Source organism: Saccopteryx leptura, chromosome 4 (genome assembly GCF_036850995.1).
Source record: "Saccopteryx leptura isolate mSacLep1 chromosome 4, mSacLep1_pri_phased_curated, whole genome shotgun sequence".
Taxonomy (NCBI): domain Eukaryota; kingdom Metazoa; phylum Chordata; class Mammalia; order Chiroptera; family Emballonuridae; genus Saccopteryx; species Saccopteryx leptura.
In genome coordinates this window covers 136,119,110-136,139,293 of record NC_089506.1, presented here as the reverse complement: position 1 = coordinate 136,139,293, position 20,184 = coordinate 136,119,110, and the positions used below count along the sequence as shown (strand labels likewise).

Sequence of the window (20,184 nt, the reverse complement as noted above, 5' to 3'; positions counted from 1 at the left end):
TTTGAGACAAAGATTTTTTTTTTTGACAGAGACACAGAGAGATTCAGAGAAAGGGACAGACAGACAGACAGGAAGGGAGAGAGAAATAAGAAGCATCAATTCTTCGTTGCATCACCTTAGTTGTTCTTTGATTGCTTTCTCATATGTGCCTTGACAGGGGGGGGGGGGGGGGGGGGCTACAGCAGAGCGAGTGACCCTTGCTCAAGCCAGCAACCTTGTGCTCAAGCCAGTGACCTTGGGCTTCAAGACAGCAACCTTTGGACTCAAGCCAGTGACCATGGGGTCATGCCTATGATCCCACACTCAAGCCAGAGACCCCACACTCAAATTGCTGAGCCTGTGCACAAGCCAGCAACCTTGGGGTTTTGAACCTGGGTCCTTCGTGTCCCAGTCCAATGCTCTTATCAACTGCACCACTACCTGGTCAGGTGGGACAAAGAGTTTTAAAAAGAATTTAAATAGAGATTCTGAAGTCATGCAATCAGAACAAGTGTACCTTGGATTCTAAGACAGGACCATTTTAGAATGACAGAGTAAGCAATTCAGAGAAGTCCTACAGCAGACAATTGAGAGCAAGTGATGACAGGTTAGTAGATCTGCCTCAGAGAGTTTGGAGACTAGTAGCAGGCAGAGATATATGCAAGTGATCATCATTAGGATAGCATAGAATGAGTAAGTAATAGAAATGCTCTGCAGATGGAAAGTGCTATGCACCAAGAGTGGCACTGCAAGAAATAATGAATGGAGATCTAGGCATGGGATCTGTTGGCACCAAGGGAACCCAATTGCAAGTAGTGAGGATTCAGCTGTGGAAATGGAAGGTCAGCAGCAGAACGTACTGTTAGAAGTACTATGAGAAAAGGACTCAGTAAAATGTTCTACTCTGGTTTTGGAGACACTGAGATGCTACTTAGATGGGAACTAAGGCTAGAAGCCTGGCAAATAGAAATAAGAAATGGACCCTCTTTTGGCACAGGGATTGAGGCTGCATTCTGGTTACTTTGAATTGGTGTGTGCAGGGTCAGAACAGGGACTGTTAGCAAAATTGACATGGTGATGAATCCTAAACTGTGGTTTCAGTTGTCGTTATAGTCTCCCTACCCTAGAAATTAGTTTGGCTAGAGTCTTCATGGGATTGGTAGAATCTTCTGCTAACAGTTAAGGAGCTATTTCTTTATGAGCAAGGTTCACCAGCTTGAGCCCAAGGTCGCTGGCTCAAGCAGGGAGTCATTCAGTCTGCTGTAGCCCGCTGGTCAAGGCACATATGACAAATCAATCAATGAACAACTAAGGAACTGCAACGAAGAATTGATATTTCTCATCTCTTTCCCTTCCTGTCTGTCTGTCCTTATCTGTCCCTCTCTCTGACTCTCTCTGCCACAAAAAAAAGGGGGCTGGGGGGAGGTATGTGGGGAGACACTAGAATCTATGTACACCCAGTAAGTTAAAATAAAATTTTTAAAAATGGGCTAAAGAACTGAATAAACACTTCTCCAAAGAGTACATTTAGATGGCCAATAGGCATATAAAAAATGTTCAATGTCATTAATCATCAGACAAATGCAAATTAAAACTACAATGAGATACCACCTCACACCTGTCAGAATGGTGCTCCTTAATAAACAACACAGAATAAGTGCTGGTGAGGGTGTGGAGAAAAGGAAACCCTCCTGTACTGCTGGTGAGAGTGCAGACTGGTGCAGCCACTGTAGAAAACAGTATGGAGTATCTTCAAAAATTAAAAATAGAACTGCCTTTTGACCTAGCTTTCCCACTTACAGGAACACAGTGGTGCCTTGAGATACGAGCAGACCAACATACAAATGTTTTAAGATATGAGCTGCGACTCGGTCCATATTTTTGTTTGAGATCCGAGTGAAATTCCAAGATCTGAGCCATGATTCAGGAAACTGCTGCTAGTTGGCATGTTGGTGCATGGGTCTGGTATCGGCAGCACAACACCAGCATCTCATTCTTTCTCACATGTTACCTGCAGAATCAAGTCGAATCTCGTGCGTTGTACATGTTCTTGCATCATTTTTGCATTTTTTACTAACTTTTTTTGTGTGCTATCATGGGGCTGAAGAAAGTGAGTGTAAAGGACAGTGGTGAGAAGAAGAGAATGATGTCGATAGAAGTAAAGCAAGAAATAATAGAAAAACATGAGTGTGGTGTACAAGTGATTGAACTGGCAAGGCTGTACGACCTTTGTACCATCCTTAAACAAAAGGATGCCATCAAAAGCGCAAATCCAGCGAAAGGAACTACAATTCTGTCCCAATTAAGGACAAATATCCATGAAGAAATGGAGAAGCTTCTGCTGGTGTGGGTGAAAGAGAAATAGCTGGCAGGAGATACAGTGACGGAGACTGTAATATGCGAAAAGGCACGTATTATTTATGGGGACTTGAAGAAGAAAGAACCATCAACCTCAAAAGAGGCAGCAGAAGATACGTTTAAGGAAATTCATGGCTGTTTGAAAATTTCAAGAAGAGATCTGGCATCCACTCAGTGGTGAGGTATGGTGAAGCTGCGAGTGCTGATGTTAAGGCAGCTGAGGAGTACATCGCATGTTTTGCTGCGCTTATTGTAAAGGAAGGCTATATCCTCCAACAAGTTTTCAACTGACAAAACAGGATTGTTTTGGGAAAAAATGCCCTGGAGGACTTTCATTACCTCAGAGCAGAAGAAGCTGCAGGCCATAAACCTATGAAGGACCGTCTGACCCTTGCATTGTGTGCAAATGTGGTGACTGTAAAGTAAAGCCACTGCTAATGTATTATTCCGAAAATCCTCGAGCCTTTAAGACTCACAAGATTCTTAAAGAAAAACTGCAGGTTATGTGGTGTGCCAATGCTAGGGCATGGCAGTTTTTTATTGAATGGGTAAATCTCATCTTTGGTCCTGCAGTGAAGAAATATCTTCAAGAAAACAAACTCCCAATGAAAGCATTATTAATCCTTGATAATGCTCCAGCCCACCCACCTGGTCTTCTAGATGACATTCTCAATGAATTCAAATTCGTGAAAGTCCTCTACCACCCACCCAACACGACTTCAGTCTTGCAATCTATGGATCAGCAGGTCATTTCCAACTTTAAAAAGCTTTACACAAAGCACTTGTTCCGCCGCTGCTTTGAGGTGACTGAGAATACAATTCTAAGCCTACGAGAGTTTTGGAAAGATCACTACAACATCGTGATATGTTTACACATTATTGGCTTGGCATGGCAAGAGATTACAAGAAGAACCTTGAACTCGGCATGGAAAAAGTTATGGCCTGATATTGTTGCAGACAGGGACTTCGAAGGATTCGAACCAGAGACCAAGACTGAGGTAGAAGCGTTGGAGGAGATTGTGTCCCTCAGAAAGTCATGAGTCTAGAGGTAGATGAGGGTGCGTAAACAAGCTCATCGAGGAACATGAGGAGGAACTCTCAACGGAGAAGTTGAAGGAGCTACAGATGATGCAACATACAGAGCTTCTGCAAGAGATTAGTAGTGAGGAGGAGGTAGAGTCAGAGGAAGTGATTTCTACAAGTGAAATGAAAGACATGCTGGCAATGTGGGAGAAGCTTTCAAGTTTCATTGAAAAGAAACACCCAGAAAAAGTTTCAACTGGTCGTGCTTCAGCACTTTTTAATGACACTTGTTTGTCACATTTCCATAACATTTTAAAAGGCAGGCAAAAGCAAACCTCTTTGGATAGATTTTTTTTTTCCCATTTTTTTTTTTATTAAATTTAATGCAGTGACATTGATAAATCAGGGTACATATGTTGAGAGAAAATATCTCTAGATTATTTTGACATCTGATTGTGCTGTTTACCCCTCCTGCAAAGTTAAATTGTCTTCTGTCACCTTCTATCTGGTTTTCTTTGTGCCCCTCCCCTCCCCTAACCCCTCTCTCCTTCTTCACCTCATCCCCCCTCCCCCAACCCCCCGCCCCTGTTGCCATCACATTCTTGTTCATGTCTCTGAGTCTCATTTTTATTCAAAAGTCCTGCAAGTGAAAGTGCTGAAAGTGCAGCCAAAAAGGCAAAAACAGGTGATGATTAAATGAAAAATACATAATGTTAAGCTTAGATTAAGTTTAAAGTTAAGAAAGTGCACTTTTTTGCAATTAAGTTTTTGTGGTTTCATTTTAAGTAAAGAAAGTGCAGTTTTAGTTGTGTTTAAAGTAAAGAAAATGCAGTTTTAGTTTACACTTAGTGTTAGTGCAGCCATTCACCTCCGTTAGCTACACTCTTCTCTCTGAGGTAAGAATACAGTATTAATAACACTTTTTTCTTTTATTTCATATATTTTGTTATGCATTGGTAAAGTATACATGTGTGTTTCTTAATTAAAAACACATCTTTTTTCATAATTTAGGATGGTTTGGGGATGTTTTAGAGGCTGGAACTGATTAAATCTATTTCAGTTATTTTAAATGGGAGAAATTTGTTTAATATACGAGTTGACTGACTTACGAGCTCGGTTACAGAACAAATTAAACTCGTATCTCAAGGTACCACTGTATATCCTAAGAATACCAAATCACTGATTCAAAAGAAGATATGCTCCCCCATGTTTATTGCAGCATTGTTTACAACAGCCAAGATCTGGAAACAGCCCAAGTGTCTGTCAGTGGACAAGTGGATTAAAAAGCAGTGGTACATATACACAATGGAATACTACACAGTCGTGAAAAAGAAGGAAATCTTATCTTTTGCGACAACATGGATAGACCTGGAGATTATTATGCTAAGCCAAATAAGCCAGGCAGAGAAATACAAATATCATGTGATCTCACTTATATGTGGAATCTAATGAACAAGGTAAACTGAGGAACGGAATAGAGACAGAGGCAGGGTCACAGGGAGCAGAGGGACAGCTGTCAGAGGGAAGGGGGAGGAGGGGATGGGATCGGAGAAGGTGAAGGGATTAGTGAAATTATATACACCTTATTTCCCCATACGTAAGACGCTTCCATGTATAAAGCGCATCTTAATTTTGGGGCCTGAAATTTGAAAAAAAAAAAAGTATTACATTAAGTTATTGAACTCGGCCCTGGCCGGTTGGCTCAGCGGTAGAGTGTCGGCCTGGCGTGCGGGGGACCCGGGTTCGATTCCCGGCCAGGGCACATAGGAGAAGCGCCCATTTGCTTCTCCACTACCACCCCCTCCTTCCTCTCTGTCTCTCTCTTCCCCTCCTGCAGCCAAGGCTCCATTGGAGCAAAGATGGCCCAGGCGCTGGGGATGGCTCCTTGGCCTCTGCCCCAGGCGCTAGAGTGGCTCTGGTCGCGACAGAGCGACGCCCCGGAGGGGCAGAGCATCGACCCCTGGTGGGCAGAGCATCGCCCCTGGTGGGCGTGCCGGGTGGATCCCGGTCGGGCGCATGCGGGAGTCTGTCTGTCTCTCCCGGTTTCCAGGTTCAGAAAAAAAAAGAAAAAAAGTTATTGAACTCAAGTTTTATTCATTATAAATTTCATACAACTTATCACTGTCAAAACTCCCACCCACTAGCTTGTTCTCATCTGTCTGATGACAATCACTGTCTTCAACAATGAGTGCAAAAACAAGCGAAAAAAAGTGGGAAATGCAAGTAAAAAAATCTACAACCACTGAATAAGACGCACCCAGTTTTTAGACCCCAAATTTTTTTTAAAAAGTTGCATCTTATACGTGTGGAAATATAGTACATAACACATAGATACAGATAACAGGACAACAAATCCCAGAGGGAAGGGGGGAGGGGGTTTGGGGGAGGGATGCAAAGGGGGTGTAATGGGGAGCATGGCGGTGGGTAGTGAGGGTGTTGTAGTGAGTGGAACACTTGAATCTATGTTAACACAATAAGTTAAAATTAATTAAAAATTAAAAAAAAAAAAGAAACAGTTTGCTATATAATCCATTTTGAGAAGGTAGAATAATCCTGTTGCTCAGGCTGGAAAGATGTAATACAGCAAGGAGCAGTCTAACTCGTCTCATACAGACGACAGATACAAAGTGCTCAATAAAATATTAGCAAATGTAAGTTATCATCTTATTAAAGAATCATTCTTCATGACCAACCTTATCTAAGAAACACAGTGATGCTTTAAGTTTAAGAGGGACAAATATAAGGTAATGGACAATTATTTAACTTTGGGTGATGGGTATACAACATAATCAACTGTTCAAGTGCTACAGAGATGTTTACCTGCAACCTTTGTACTCTTGTGGATCAATGTCACCCTGTTAAATTTAATTTTCTAAAAAAAGAAACTTATAAGCATATGATTACTTATATTGTACTTTCCAAAAGAAAACCCAGATGACTCTAATCAAATATGAAAAACCCAAAACATTCTTTTTTATTCCTGATTTCTTTGAAAATTGTTTTTAGAATTTAGGCATAGAAAGATTTCTTAGTATGATTAAGAATATGTCTTCAACCAGCAGCTAAAGTATTTGTGCTTTGCATTAAAATTGTAACAATAACTACTATTGCTTTTATTTTATTTTATTTTTATATAAAAGTATTTTTTTCCTCTCTCTCTCTCTAAAATCAATCAAGTAAAAGTAAATAGAATGCAAACCTCATATGTAGTTTTAAATTTTCTACTAGGCACATTGAAACAGTAAAAATAAATAGGTAAAATTAAAATTTATCTTAATGTTTTATTTAATTCAGTATATTCAAACTATTATTTCAAAATTAATCAATTTAAACTATTATTAATAATCTATTTGCAGTCTTTTTTCATATCAAGTATTCATCCTGTGTGCATATCTCAGTTCAGACCACCTACTTTTTTTTTTGTATTTTTTTAAAGTTCTGTTTGCATTCAGTATTATTTGTATTAGTTTCAGGTGTGCAGCATAATGGTTGCACAAAGTGTTCCCCCTGGTATTCCCAGTACCCACCTGGCACCATACATAGTTATTAGAATATTATTGATTATATATCCTATGCTGTACTTTATATCCCAAGACTATCTGTAACTACCAATTCCCAACTCTTATGACCCAATGATTCCACTTCTGGGGATTTATCCAAAGAAACCAAGATGTACAAGCACCCCAAGTGCCCATCAGTATTTAGCTCTCAGTTTTAAGGCATGTATTATTTATATTGCTGCTGTATATAAATGAGCAAGTTAGGCAGTTAGAGCCTCTGCAATGTTTATTATCACACTAGTATTTGTTAATGATCAACATGGTGTACCAGATCATACACTAAATCTTGAGTCCACATAGTACAGCAAAGAGAGTTATTATCCTTGTCAAGAAATCCCAGTGGAAAATTGTGAATGGGTAGATTGCTTATTTCAAAAATGTAGTCCATAAAGTGAAGTTTGGGCAGAAGTGCTCTGAACTAGTGCCTTGTACTGGGTAAACAACCTGGATTATTATGTGTATTCTGTTCACTTCACTTTATGTCTTTAGGCCAAGGCTCGAAACTACTATCACACCAGAAATCATCATGCTCTATACTCTAAAACTCCTTATTTTCAAGACACCTCTATTGTTATGCCCAAAGTATGATTATCTAGAAAGAAAATTTTCTACAAAATATTTTTATGATTATCAGGGAATAGGTACAAACTGTAAGGATTTGATGCATTTTGAAACGTAGGAAGCTAATATCAACAATGGAGTAAAAGGGATATTTCAAATCAATTAGTCACCATGTTCTGATCCATTAATTTGTTTGACTGATTGATTTATTCCTGATTGTCCTGTTTGAAATTATAATCCCTACTCCCTATGCTGGAAACGTTCTCTTCCCTGATCTTTTTTTCCTCCATAGCACTACTGCCTCGCTTCCCTTACTAGAATGTTAACATCAAAAGAGCGGAACATTAACTGCTATACTGCACAGCTTAAAAGAGTGTTTGGCTATATATTTTGATTGAATTTACTAAATAATTTTGGAGTCATAAACTTAAATGCAGGCATTTTAAAGACATATTACTTAAATCTTCATCTGATTCTTTTGTTTCACTTTTAAATAATAGCTGGAAAAAAACCATAGGAAACATATCATGAAGAACTTTGAGAAAAAGTTTAGCATATTATATACCTATAAACTATGTAGTTCCTTCCTCCCTCCAAAAAAAGTAATGAAGCCAATGATGATCCCACATCTTTACTTATTGAATTTTAGTTTAGTTGCCAACAAACATTTTTTTTCCTTTGGTATGCAAAATCTTCTTTTTTATACTTTCTAGGCAACTAGAATTGAGGGAGAAATAGCATCTTTGAACTATACATTATAATATGCATTTCTATAAAAGTATAGATGAGTGTGGTTTATAAATTTCTATTTTTTAATGTCTTTTGTATTGCAAAAACAAGTTTCTATTCTGCAATTAATTAGAATAATAATGACATCAAATGTCTAGCTTTTAGAACTAAGAGCAACTTTCCCCTGAAAGAAAGTGGCTATCAAAGGATGTAGATAAAATCCTTCTTCCTTAGATCTGTCTTAATCATATATATATATATATATATTCAAACTTAAAGAGGATACATGTCTGGTGGTAAATTTTTTTCTTACTCTAACATTGTTATTCAACTCTTATACAAGTTTAGTTAAAATGAAAAAAAGGAAATTTGCTTTTTATTTTTTTAAAAAAGCTTGAGTTTTTATATATAAAATGAAATAGAACATTATCTGACAAATGGTAGGTATTCAGTTAATGTACCCTAAATAAAATTGCATGCTTTTGCTTAAAATAGAATAATATAGGCCCTGGCCAGAGACCTCAGTTGTTTAGAGCATTGTCCCTATACAGCAAGGTTACGGTTTAATCCCCAGTCAAGGCACACACAGGAATCAACCAATGAATGCAGAAATAAGTGGAACAACAAATCCATGTTTCTCTTTCTCTTTTTCTCTCTCTCCACTTCTTCTCTCTAAAATCAATGTTTATAAAAATAATAATTAATGTTTTATCTTAATATTTAGAAATAGTTCTCCTTTTATGCTTATAAGCTTTATCAGAAGTTCAGAATTTTAGCATTCATAGGTTAGCAACTCTTCAGATAGCCACATTTAGGAAATATTAAAATCATTGGCCTTCGTTATTAATAACTGCCAGTGCTATAGAATAAACAGTATTATTTTTCTCAGTTTATCTACCAGGAAATATGTGCTGCAGACATACTGAGCTTTTTATTACATCCTCTAATAGAATATTACTCCATGAATGACTATGGATATATAGCTGAGGACAGTGCAACAGATGCATTCGATTCAGGATTTGTTTTGAGTTCTTTCCATAGCAGAGCTGTTGGATTTATACTAATCTGTCTTTAGAATATTTCTGGTTCCTTCTTGACTGCTCTCAGCATTTGTAATATGTCTAACCAGGTTGAGAAATTAAATTCATGGTTATAAATAAAAATAAAAACTTAAAAAAAATTCATGGTTATAGTACAGTTGTATATATTGCTACTCTGTATAAGAATTAAATGTAAACCCTTGATTTGATTACAAAGAGTCTAAACCCAAAGTTTTTTGTAATCCTATGTTATGAAGCTCTAGTATTCCATGAAATAATTTGTGAACAAGTAGCCTTTGAATTTTTCAATCTGATTTTTTCATAAGCTATTTATATAAGAGTAATCTCTCCAAATCGAATTCCTTTCTCTTATTCAATTTCCTAATTACTTTTGTGTACTGACCACCTCATTTTTGTTACCACTTCTATTTTGGCTACCAATTGTAGATTATCAGAAAGCAAATAAATAATATGTTGCCACCTATAGGCAAAAAGTTTATTATGTTGTTTATGACACACAAAAGGATTATCTTAAAAGAGAGTTCTTTTTTTCCAACTCCTACAACTACCATTTCCAAATTTATTACTCACATATTTACCTCCTGTTACTTATGTTGCCATTTCAGATGCCTGTCCCTTAAAGGGTTTGCTTAAACTTTTATCATTTTGTCATATTATTATTTGTTTTTTATATATCATTTAAATATAATACCTTATTAAAGTTCTGTGACTTCAGAAATTTTAAAGAGACCCGTTTAAACAAAATAACTTAGTTTTCTACTAAACTAACTTGTTGTATCTTAGTTTACCTCTGTAGTGGAGGAAATTACCAGTATTGTTCCCGTGAATGAAAAGTTTCCCCTCCTACAATCTATTATCATTATTAGTCTTTGGTGTTGTGCCTTCTCTGTAATGATATAGGCTTGTTTCTCCTTTATTCTTTGCAGAGTGCTGCAGCAGCTCCCAGTCCAGTGCTAGGAAACATTCCCCCAGGAGATGGCATGCCAGTAGGTCCTGTGCCACCAGGGTTCTTTCAGGTACTCAGAGAAACTCTGCCTAGGAACGTTAAGGCGCATAGGAACTCCTGTTTGATTTTACTTAAAGATATGAAGGGGAATGAGCCTATTTTCACTCTTAAGGTAAACATAATGCTATGCGGCCAACTCTTGATTATTCAAAGACTGGTTATTTAGTGTATAGATTGGTCTTTTCTTCCTGTATTGTCAAATTTTTATTCATTTATTTATTTTGCATTTATTGTTCAAGAAGAAAAGAGTTGAAATGTAAGTTTGCCCATTAAGTTTGGTAAATATTTGGTGGGAGAAGAGGCAAAAAGAGGCTCTGAAATGATATCTGGATTTTAAATATCTTAGCTATCCATGTCTCCAGAGACTAAAGATAATCAAGATTGGGCTGTACTTTAAACATATGGCTAAATCATAACCTATTTATTTATTAAGATTATAGACTATTTCAAAATATTTGAGAATCATCTTTGTGACTTTTAAGCTGGAATTTTTATTATGATCATTACATCACATTTTAAAATCATCTTTTAAAATATGTATATTAGCACTGTAAAATTTCAGCAAGACCATTTACTTTAGCCATGGTGATGATGATTTTACAGTTACATCTCTTTTTTATTTTATGGCATACAGATCTTAAATATGACAGTTTTCTAACCCAAACCGACAAAAGTTCTGAAGTTTATTTTCTTACTACATGGTTAATTGTACAACACCTTCAGAGAAAATTAGAAAGAATTTAGCAGTTAAAAACTAGAGTTAGAAAGCATTACAGAAATTAATGTAACATGCTATAGTAATAATAGTTAACACAATAATTGCTTACTGCTTGCCATGCTTTGTTCTAAATGTTTTAGATATATAAATTCTTAATTCTTACAATAACCCTAGGTATGAAATAATTATTATTATCATTCCCATTGCACAGATTGAAAAGGCAAGACTTGATAGATAGGTAGTTTGCACAAAGTCAGAAAGAAACAGGTCTGGGATTCAAATCAAGGCTTTCTGGACTTGTGTCGTTAAATGTACCTTTTAAAGTTAATAGTTGATTATTACTCATAAAAATATTCATAGCTCACTTTATTTTTTTCTTCATGCTTTATGTCTCTATGCCAAGGATACACTGGAATTAGTGAGTGAATCAGAAGAGTTTACTTTTAAGTGTTAGTAGAACCGACTAAAAGTTCTCTATGTGGAACTTTTTATAAAGTGAGGATTGGTTGGGAAGGAAACCAAATATTTTCTAGGGTTAAGCAAAGTGTATAAACCTATACATTTTCATATTTACATTTTGTAGAATGAACTATTTTCCCCTTGCCTTTATTCTCTCTTAATCTTGATAAAAGTAGATGAAACAGAGTTATTTTATTGCGATAAATGGTTAAGGACAACGAGGTGCCAGACATCTAAAAAATGAGTATATATGATATGTATCTTCCTGAAGTTCAGTGTCTAGCCAGTGAGGCATTATTAAAAATAATTGTCTGTAATGCAGCAAGGTAAGTGCTGTAACAGAGTAAAATGTACAGTTATATGATCACCTAGAAGAGAGCTATTAAGGCTGCCTGAATTGGGGCTAAAAGTGGTTTGGAAAAAGTTCTTCAGGGAAATAAGCAGAGGAATTATACAGTATGTCAAAAAGTGGGAATAGTATGAGCAAAATTATGGAGATATCAGAATGACTCTGTGCAGAGTATATTTTCTGTCTGTGACACATACAGAAAATAGGAGGGTGGGCAGGATTCCTGGACATGAAGTTGGGAGGATGCCCTCCAGCATACTGAGAAGAGCCGTATTTGCCATGTTAAGAACTTGAGTCTTCATTCAGTAGGCATGTAAGAGCTGTCAGAGATCTTCAAGAAGGGCAGTAACCTGAATTCAAACTAGAGTATATTCAGGCTTTCTTAGGCACCTATTATATAATTGTACATATATGAAATTCCTGCCCTCAAAAAAACACTTATGGTTAGTGAGAGAGAGAGAGGGAGAAAAGGCAATTAGAGTATAGAAAAAAAATGGCTTTATTAAATGAGTAGTGTGCTCTTAGAGCAAATCAGAAGGCCACCAAACCCAATCTTGGGAGGGGCATTTCAGAGAAATAGTAAATGAAATCCAGATTGACATCTAAAGATGAGTTTGGCAAAGGAGGTAGGGGCAGAGTGAAAGAATATTCCAGGAAGAGGGAAATTTTTCTAAAGATCCAGAGTATTTTAAGCAGGACAGAGGCGTGTTCATATTTGCATTTTTAGAAAACTCACTCCAGTTGCAGTATGTAGCCAGGACTGCAGAGGGGCAAGCCTGAAAGGAGGGAGACTTTTTATGAGGCTGTTATAGTAAGCCAGGGCAAATTTAATGATGGCCTGAACTAAGGTAGTGGTGGTGAGGAGAAAGATGAAGAGGTGTGAATGACAAAAAATGCGGGAATTATGAGTAAAAGAATTCAAGAATTATGCCCTGATTTCTGGCTCATCTGGACAGATGGAGCTTTTGTTTTCTGAGATAAGTACCACAAATGAGGAGTAGGATGGAGGTGGGACAAATGAGCTTCCTGTGAGGCCTCCAAGAGTGTCCCTTAGGCCAATGAACTTACAGGTTTGAAGCCTAAAACAGTAATCTAGGCTACAGTTAAAAAATTACAGGATTGGCCCTGGCCGGTTGGCTCAACAGTAGAGCGTCCGCCTGGCGTGCAGGGGACCTTGGTTCGATTCCCGGCCAGGGCACATAGGAGAGGCGCCCATTTGCTTCTCCAGCCCCCCCTCCTTCCTCTCTGTCTCTCTCTTCCCCTCCCGCAGCCAAGGCTCCATTGGAGCAGAGATGGCCCGGGCGCTGGGGATGGCTCCTTGGCCTCTGCCCCAGGCGCTGGAGTGGCTCTGGTCGTGACAGAGCGACGCCCTGGAGGGGCAGAGCATCGCCCCCTGGTGGGCAGAGCATCGCCCCTGGTGGGCGTGCCGGGTGGATCCCGGTCGGGCGCATGCGGGAGTCTGTCTGACTGTCTCTCCCCATTTCCAGCTTCAGAAAAATACCAAAAAAAAAAAAAAAAAAAAAAAAAAATTACAGGATTATCATCATATTAAGGGTACTTGAATCCACAGAGTTAGATTAATTATCTAGTGAGAAAGTACAGAATGAGAGTAAGAGGGTATACAACAGAACTCCAAAATACTAACACTTAAAATCTAAACGAAGGCAACATTAAAGAGTCTGGCTGCAGCGGTGTTGTGTGGTTGACTATTGCAGCGGCCAAGAAAAGAGTTTGTGGACATATTCAAGAGCAGGGGCAGTGGAATTGGGAAGGAGAAAGCATTAATTATGTTTGGTAGGCCTCAGTTGATTAACCAACATAAGGGTAGAAGAGAAAGAGCTGGAGGAATCAAGAATGAATCTGAGGTTCCTACTTTGGGCCTCTAAAATATTTTACCATCTCTATCTGATTTAGGAAAGACAGGAGGTAGAAAAAAATTTAGGTATGTTTGAGTTTGATGCATGCCATTCCTCTGTATCCCTGGAGACCATTCCAGCTAATCCCCAGGACTTTTCCCCTATTCAACAGGCTGAACTATATCCAGTCTCCCTAGAAATGCCTTTCTGAAATACTGAAAAAGTCAAAATATCAAACTCTTACTAAAGAAATAAGATGCTATTATCTTTTGGTACATATGGGATCTGACTATTCAAATATTTTCTAAATATCAGCATTGGTTTTTTACTCTATTGGGCCATACTTAAGCATGATTCTAGCTATACTGTTATTAATGAGGAATAGCTGCCTTCTATGAGTAGAAATAGCAACAAAAAATCATAATTCAAATTTTAATACCAGTTTCTAATCCAGTTACAAAGAGATCTCGAACTCCAAGAATTATCTAGAATATGAAAATAGTTTCAATTCCCATTCTTCGTGAAGAAGTGCAAAGTTTATTTGGGGACAGCTGGAATGGGACTATAGTAGGAAAGGATCAGAATTAGAATTCAGTGAATAAATGAAACTAAAGAAAGAAGAATTTGTAACTAGTATGTAAAACAGTGTCTTCAGTAGTTCTGAACTTCACTCAATATGTGATTATACCATAAAAAGCATATTAAAATAGTTCTCCTAAATTAGACAAACATACTTTTTTTATTCCTGTTTTACTTGTAGAGCAAACTCTGTCTTTTCCACTCTGATCTAACTATATAGATTTAAATACATTACCAAGTGGAATTATCACAAACTAAATGTGTGGCTTCATAACAACTGTATTTGAATAAGCAATTAACTTAATAATGCTATTTATTAACATTAACTTTATTTATATAAAGTGAATAATAATAATGATTACTATACCTCATACATTTAACAAGTTTATCCTGGAAGGCAGTCTTTAGATTAGTGTCTTTCTGTTTGTGGTAGACACAAATGTTGTTCATACACTTTAACATTTTTATTGAAATGGCAGAGCTTCTGTTATTGAATAGGAAACCAACTCAGTAAAATTAATGGGAACAGTTGGACATGCAAGAAGTATCAACTTAGTAAAATAAAGCCATTTAAAGTAAGTCACATATCTTTATTTACTTGGAGTCTTTCATCAAAAAAATAATTGTACACAAAACCCTACAGATTCTCAGTGACCTGCCATGGAACTGGTGAATGATTTTAGAGCAGCTTTCTTAAATTGGGAAGTCTTGTTACTGGGGTCAGAGAGATTTTCTTAAATTTCTGTTAGGCTTCAAATATGAATGTTCACTGGCCTGTATGTTCATTTGGAAGTTTTAGTGGAAGAAGACAGCACTGTGATGTGACGCAAGTACACACGGTAGACAACACGCACTCAGAACTGGCCTGTGTTCTGACTCGCCTGTCTCTGTGTCTCAGTCTTATTCAGAAGTATCACTGTATATTAAAACATTTGTGTTAGGTATTAAAGGCATCAATCTACTCTATTTTTACATTCATAGTGTAAAAATAGGCAAAGTTTGAGTACAGCAATTTTATTGAATAGGCAACAGTGTTTTTTGAACCAATTAGATTTTCTTCTCATGTATAATAATCAAAATAATTTAGTAAAATGCATAAAATAAAACAGTTCTCATTCTTTTGTTTTTTAAAAAATTAAGACTATTAACTCTTACCTTATGAAGTTCTACAATTTTATAGATTTGAGTAAGTAACAAGAAAACTTCTCTTGTGAATTTACTATAACTTGTACCACAATAAAAAAATTGAACATTTTTTATTTCAACTAAAAGAATTATGAGAGGGTGAAAATACTTTTTCTTCTTTCTTCTTTTTGCCACAAGAAACTTTTAAGAAGAAACCTATTGTTTTTATCACTCTACTAAGCATTTTATATCTTTTATATAAAAACACAATATACTCTTTTAATACATACTGATATAGGTATCTTTTAGTGTATACCTTATATGGGATATATTTGTAAATTCCTAATTTAGAACTCTGTATAGCCTTTCTTTCATTGTTGCCATATTATGTATGATTTGCTTTGCTTTTTATCTTGATATATTTATTTCAGTCACTGGAGCTTTTAGTTTTCTAAATGAAACTGTTGAAAACTTAGTCTACTGATGTTGGGAGGTAAAGTTAAGGCTTTACATGAATAAAATTGTAAATACTTGTTGGAGATCATGTATACCAAGCAATTTAGTTTCATACTAAGGTGGTCATGCATATTTTAAAATCTAAATTGATCCCAACTCTAGTAAAATTGAAAATATGTTCCAGCAGATTTGTAAACCACGTTTTCTTTGCAGGCATAATGTTAGTAGTCTAAAGCTGCTTTGCCATCTAGTGGTAGTCTGCAGATGGCTCTACTTGTCAGGGTATGTTTTCCAAAGGTGTTATTTTTGGCAAGACTGCAGTGTAGCAAGCGGACCTCACACTTTGACATCGTAATAATGCAATAAGAAGAACAAAAATACAAAGAATTGTCCCCTTTTCTCCATGGTGTTATTATTGACTAGAAAAAGCTCAATATAAATCACATAAAACAACAAAGACAAAAACAAAGCCGAGGGTAATAAATAGTCATAATATTTTAAAAGAAAAAAATGAAAATGAGTCAAAAATGAGAAAATTGGTTATTTAATCTAGCACTTGAAACTGTAAAGGAAAAATAAGAAGAATGTTTTTGCAAACCCTGGTTAAATGTTTCTGGAGATCGATTAATTAACCTATTTCTGGGAATAATTCCTACGTTTTGATGGTATCTTCATAACTAAGTATACCCATCTGCTCTGCTATTCCTAATCAGACTTTCAGAATGCAGCTATTTTATTACCGATGGCACCTGTCTTGCCCTCTTATTTACACATGTAGTTAAGTAGTCTACATGCCTTCTCAGTCCTTCTGTTGTTTGTTATTCATCTTCAGATTGTCTTCATTCCCTATGGTTTGTCTTTCCTTTTATCCTTCCTAATGGGGCTGTTTTACAGCCTAGTCTTAGGAACTACTCTAAACCTAAGGAAAAATTCCTTTTTCTTTCTCCAGAAGTTCTAGATACTATCTTTGATCTTAGATGACAAACTAAAAGATTCGTTAAAAAAAAGATTAGTTAGTGCATCTTCTCTTTGTTTGAATAGAATACTGAAAATCTCAAGCAGAATTAATTTACTGAACTATGCCTTCTAATATTATCAATATATTTATATATGGTTTGAAAATTCAAACGTTAAAAATAGCATTTCTCAGAACTAAATACACCGAGACTTAGAGAATGGAGGTGGGGGAGGTTACTTATTTATCAAAGTTTAAGAAATAAAAAAATTAAGTTTAAGTTTTCTCAAAAATGTAATTTTGAATCTTTAAAGAACAGAGATTCTAAATATTAAAAATAGAACAAGTCTTTCTCTAGTATAAAGATAAAAGCAGCCTAAAAAAAATAAAGGTGCCTGACAGCTGCTGGCTTTGATAATGGTTCCCTGCAGTCGTGGTAAGAGTTTTTCTGGCCTCAACTATTAGAACAAATTAAAACTGCTCAGCTTGAGTAACTAAGTGAGCTTTTAAAAAATTGCAGTTTTTCAAACAACGGAAGGCTTTACAGCCATGAGTAGATGGGCAGAGCAGAGGAGGGGTGTCAAGGCTCAGTCTTTACTCTGGTTTTCCAATTAGGATGAATGAGGTAGTTTCCTCTTAGAAATCCTTACTTTTTGTTTGTTTGTCAGAATGAGTATTTAGGAAAGAGCATGGCCATCCTGGACCAATACCAGTTTTCCTTTCACTTTCATTCTAAAGGTGTTCCTAAGCTGAAGGATTCCAGCTATTTAACATGATATAATAAGATATGTATTAAAATTATACCTGTAATAAGAACTAATCTATTTTTCAAATAATTTGAAGTAAAAAACTTATCTTACTAGACTTTTTTTCCCAGACTACTGAACTTTTTACTAAAACCCTGAGGGAGAAAAATATGTATACCAAATTGCAAATCTGCAAAGGCTATTTATAACACAATTTAATTTTTAAATTTAATACTGGTTACAGAAATAAAAATGATCCATTGTTTGGAATATTAAAGATATTATAAGGAATATTATAAATTCCCTATACAGATGGGATAGATTTGTTTTAAGTATACAATAGGATGTATTAGAACACTTTTGCGATCTTTAATGAAAAATTAAGAGGAATTTATAAAAATTATTGTTTTACCTTCCTTTTTGGTTGAGTCCCCTGACATTTTACCCTAAATTATAAATCTCAAATGTTTATTTTTACACCCATTGTGTTTTCTTTCACTGCACTATGTAGGTTGATCTGTCCTTGTGACTTCAGTAGTAATGCAGGCAGCCCAGAGCCAGACTCAGTGTACGTAGAACTCCAGCTACTTGTCACACAGACACCAAAAAACATGTCTGTGTGTATTTGTAAATGTAAATTGATCTAAAACTAATTATTATAGACTTTATAGAGTATTATCAAACTTTTATGGTTTATTAGACTAGCAGCCAGCATAGTTCCATTCATAATTCATAAGCCCATTGTCATATACCTACATCTTTTACATGGTAATGAAAGCTTCAGAAATAGAAGCTTTCTGAAAAGGCCCATAATGTAAGAGAGTAATTTTGATGCTTAGACTAAATACATATCAAAAGGGTCAACCTGAGTATAACTCTATGCTGAATTGCCAAAATAACATCTAGGAAACTGGATCTGCTAATATTTTACAGTTTTTTTAATGTTATTCTAATTGTGCTGCTGATGATAGAATATCTAAAATGTATGAGAGATAAACACGTATTTGTGCTTATCAGCAGAATACGCCAGCACAAGTATGTCATTTTGTGAGCTAAATTAGTTTATTACTAGTTGGAATTAAAACGTGTTAATCAAGAGTATATTATTCAATGGGGTGTCAGTAATGCCTGATGGAGATTTTCATGAAAAACAGAAAAGAAACTTGACCAATTAAGGTATATGAATTGTAAGGAAACTTTGACAAAATTTATTTGATGCATAATTTATGCTTCATTACTTATCTATAAAAAAAAAAAACTCATGAAGAAACCTCATGAAGCATCTTATGGAATTATAAATATAAACATGTGAATGTTCTTACTATATATAAGATGTCTGAAATGAAATATTAAAGTTACAACAATCTGTAATGATTTTTTCAAAATAATATTCTCAGAGTATGACTGTAGGAAACCGAACACAGTTAAGGAAAAAGGAGGTAATCTTCTAAGGGAAATATAGAATAGCAAAATAGAGAATAGAAATCTATATAGGAAAATCATATACAACCAAGTGTATTGAATAAACTAAAAAAATAACACACAGAATAAATAAAAAGTAATATATAGATTTTTTTAAATGTTTCTGCTTTTGTTTAAATCTTACAGTGAATATATGTGTATATTACCTTTATAGGACTGTAGATAAATAATTATAACCTGTCACATTTATCATTTCCTGAAATTATGTTTGGGAGTTTTTTTCCCTTGAAAGAGACTAGAATTTTTTTTTAATGTCAGAATATGTCTTATTCCCTGTGTCTGCTTTAAAAAGTACATCAAAAATACCAGAAGAAAGGCTAAATCTGTCTAAAGCCATGTCTGTCCAGGACCAAATAAGGCAGACATTTGATCTTTATGTAGTTGATATAGTTCCTGAAGATAACCATTATTTTTTCAGGCTCTATATCACTTTGTACTTTGTGTTTTTGTTGGGGTTTTTTGTCTAAATGATGATGAAATTGATTGCTTTTAGGAAAATAACTATTTTCTAACAGATTTTTGGATTAAAGATGGCTATTTTCTAAAGACAATTAAGAAAGCAACTGTTTAATGTTCTTACTCAAATGCTGAGCCTTTTCTTAAAAGAAAGAAAATGTGTAAGCTGAGTGGGGGAGGAGAGGAATTTCCCACTTTCCCTGTACTTTCAACTGGTCTAATAATCCAATTGCCACGAGATAGATTAACATGCAAAAAGAACCAGATTCACTGCATATGTCCATTCAGGGTTCCATAGGAACCTGAAGCCAGGGACACGCAGGCGGCTGAGGGTTTATATACCGTCTTGAGCTGAGGACAAGGGGGCAGGGATATGGTTTCCTACTTCACAGGGGCGGAGGGTAATTCACAATTCGGTTCACACGGAGTTGGAAAACAAATGTTTGGTAAACAAATGTTTGCTGGGCCATCTTCAGTAATGGGACACAGAGAGGACTTTGATCAAAGTGGCCTTGCTGGGTTCCTCCCTGCCTTTCTCACAGCACTTCATATTAATCTGGTTACCTATGATGAAAGCTCCCTTTCTAGAGCTAGTCCTCTATCGAATTTCTTCGGCAGTTAGGGGAAGGTCAAAGGTTCTTTCTGAGTCTTTGGTTTCTTAAAAATAACCAACTTAAAATAGTTAACATCCCAGAGGCAGAGGCGGATTATGGTCAGTCGAGGCCT

General features: G+C 36.0%; 1 protein-coding gene across 12 annotated transcripts in view; it reads left to right on the top strand.

Annotated features, from left to right (window-relative positions):
- Positions 1-20,184, top strand: part of SSBP2 (single stranded DNA binding protein 2) — a 406,179-nt gene that overhangs the window by 312,360 nt on the left and 73,635 nt on the right. For 10 of the 12 annotated variants that reach the window (XR_010751123.1, XM_066381775.1, XM_066381781.1 and 7 more), the window contains exon 5: positions 10,198-10,287. The exons of the other annotated variants lie outside the window; for them this stretch is intronic. Coding sequence is in view for 9 of the 10 variants with exons in the window: in XM_066381775.1 (XP_066237872.1) it covers positions 10,198-10,287 (90 nt within the window). In the remaining variant the exon portion in view is untranslated. The remainder of the gene's footprint in view (positions 1-10,197; positions 10,288-20,184) is intronic. 12 annotated transcript variants of the gene reach the window in all.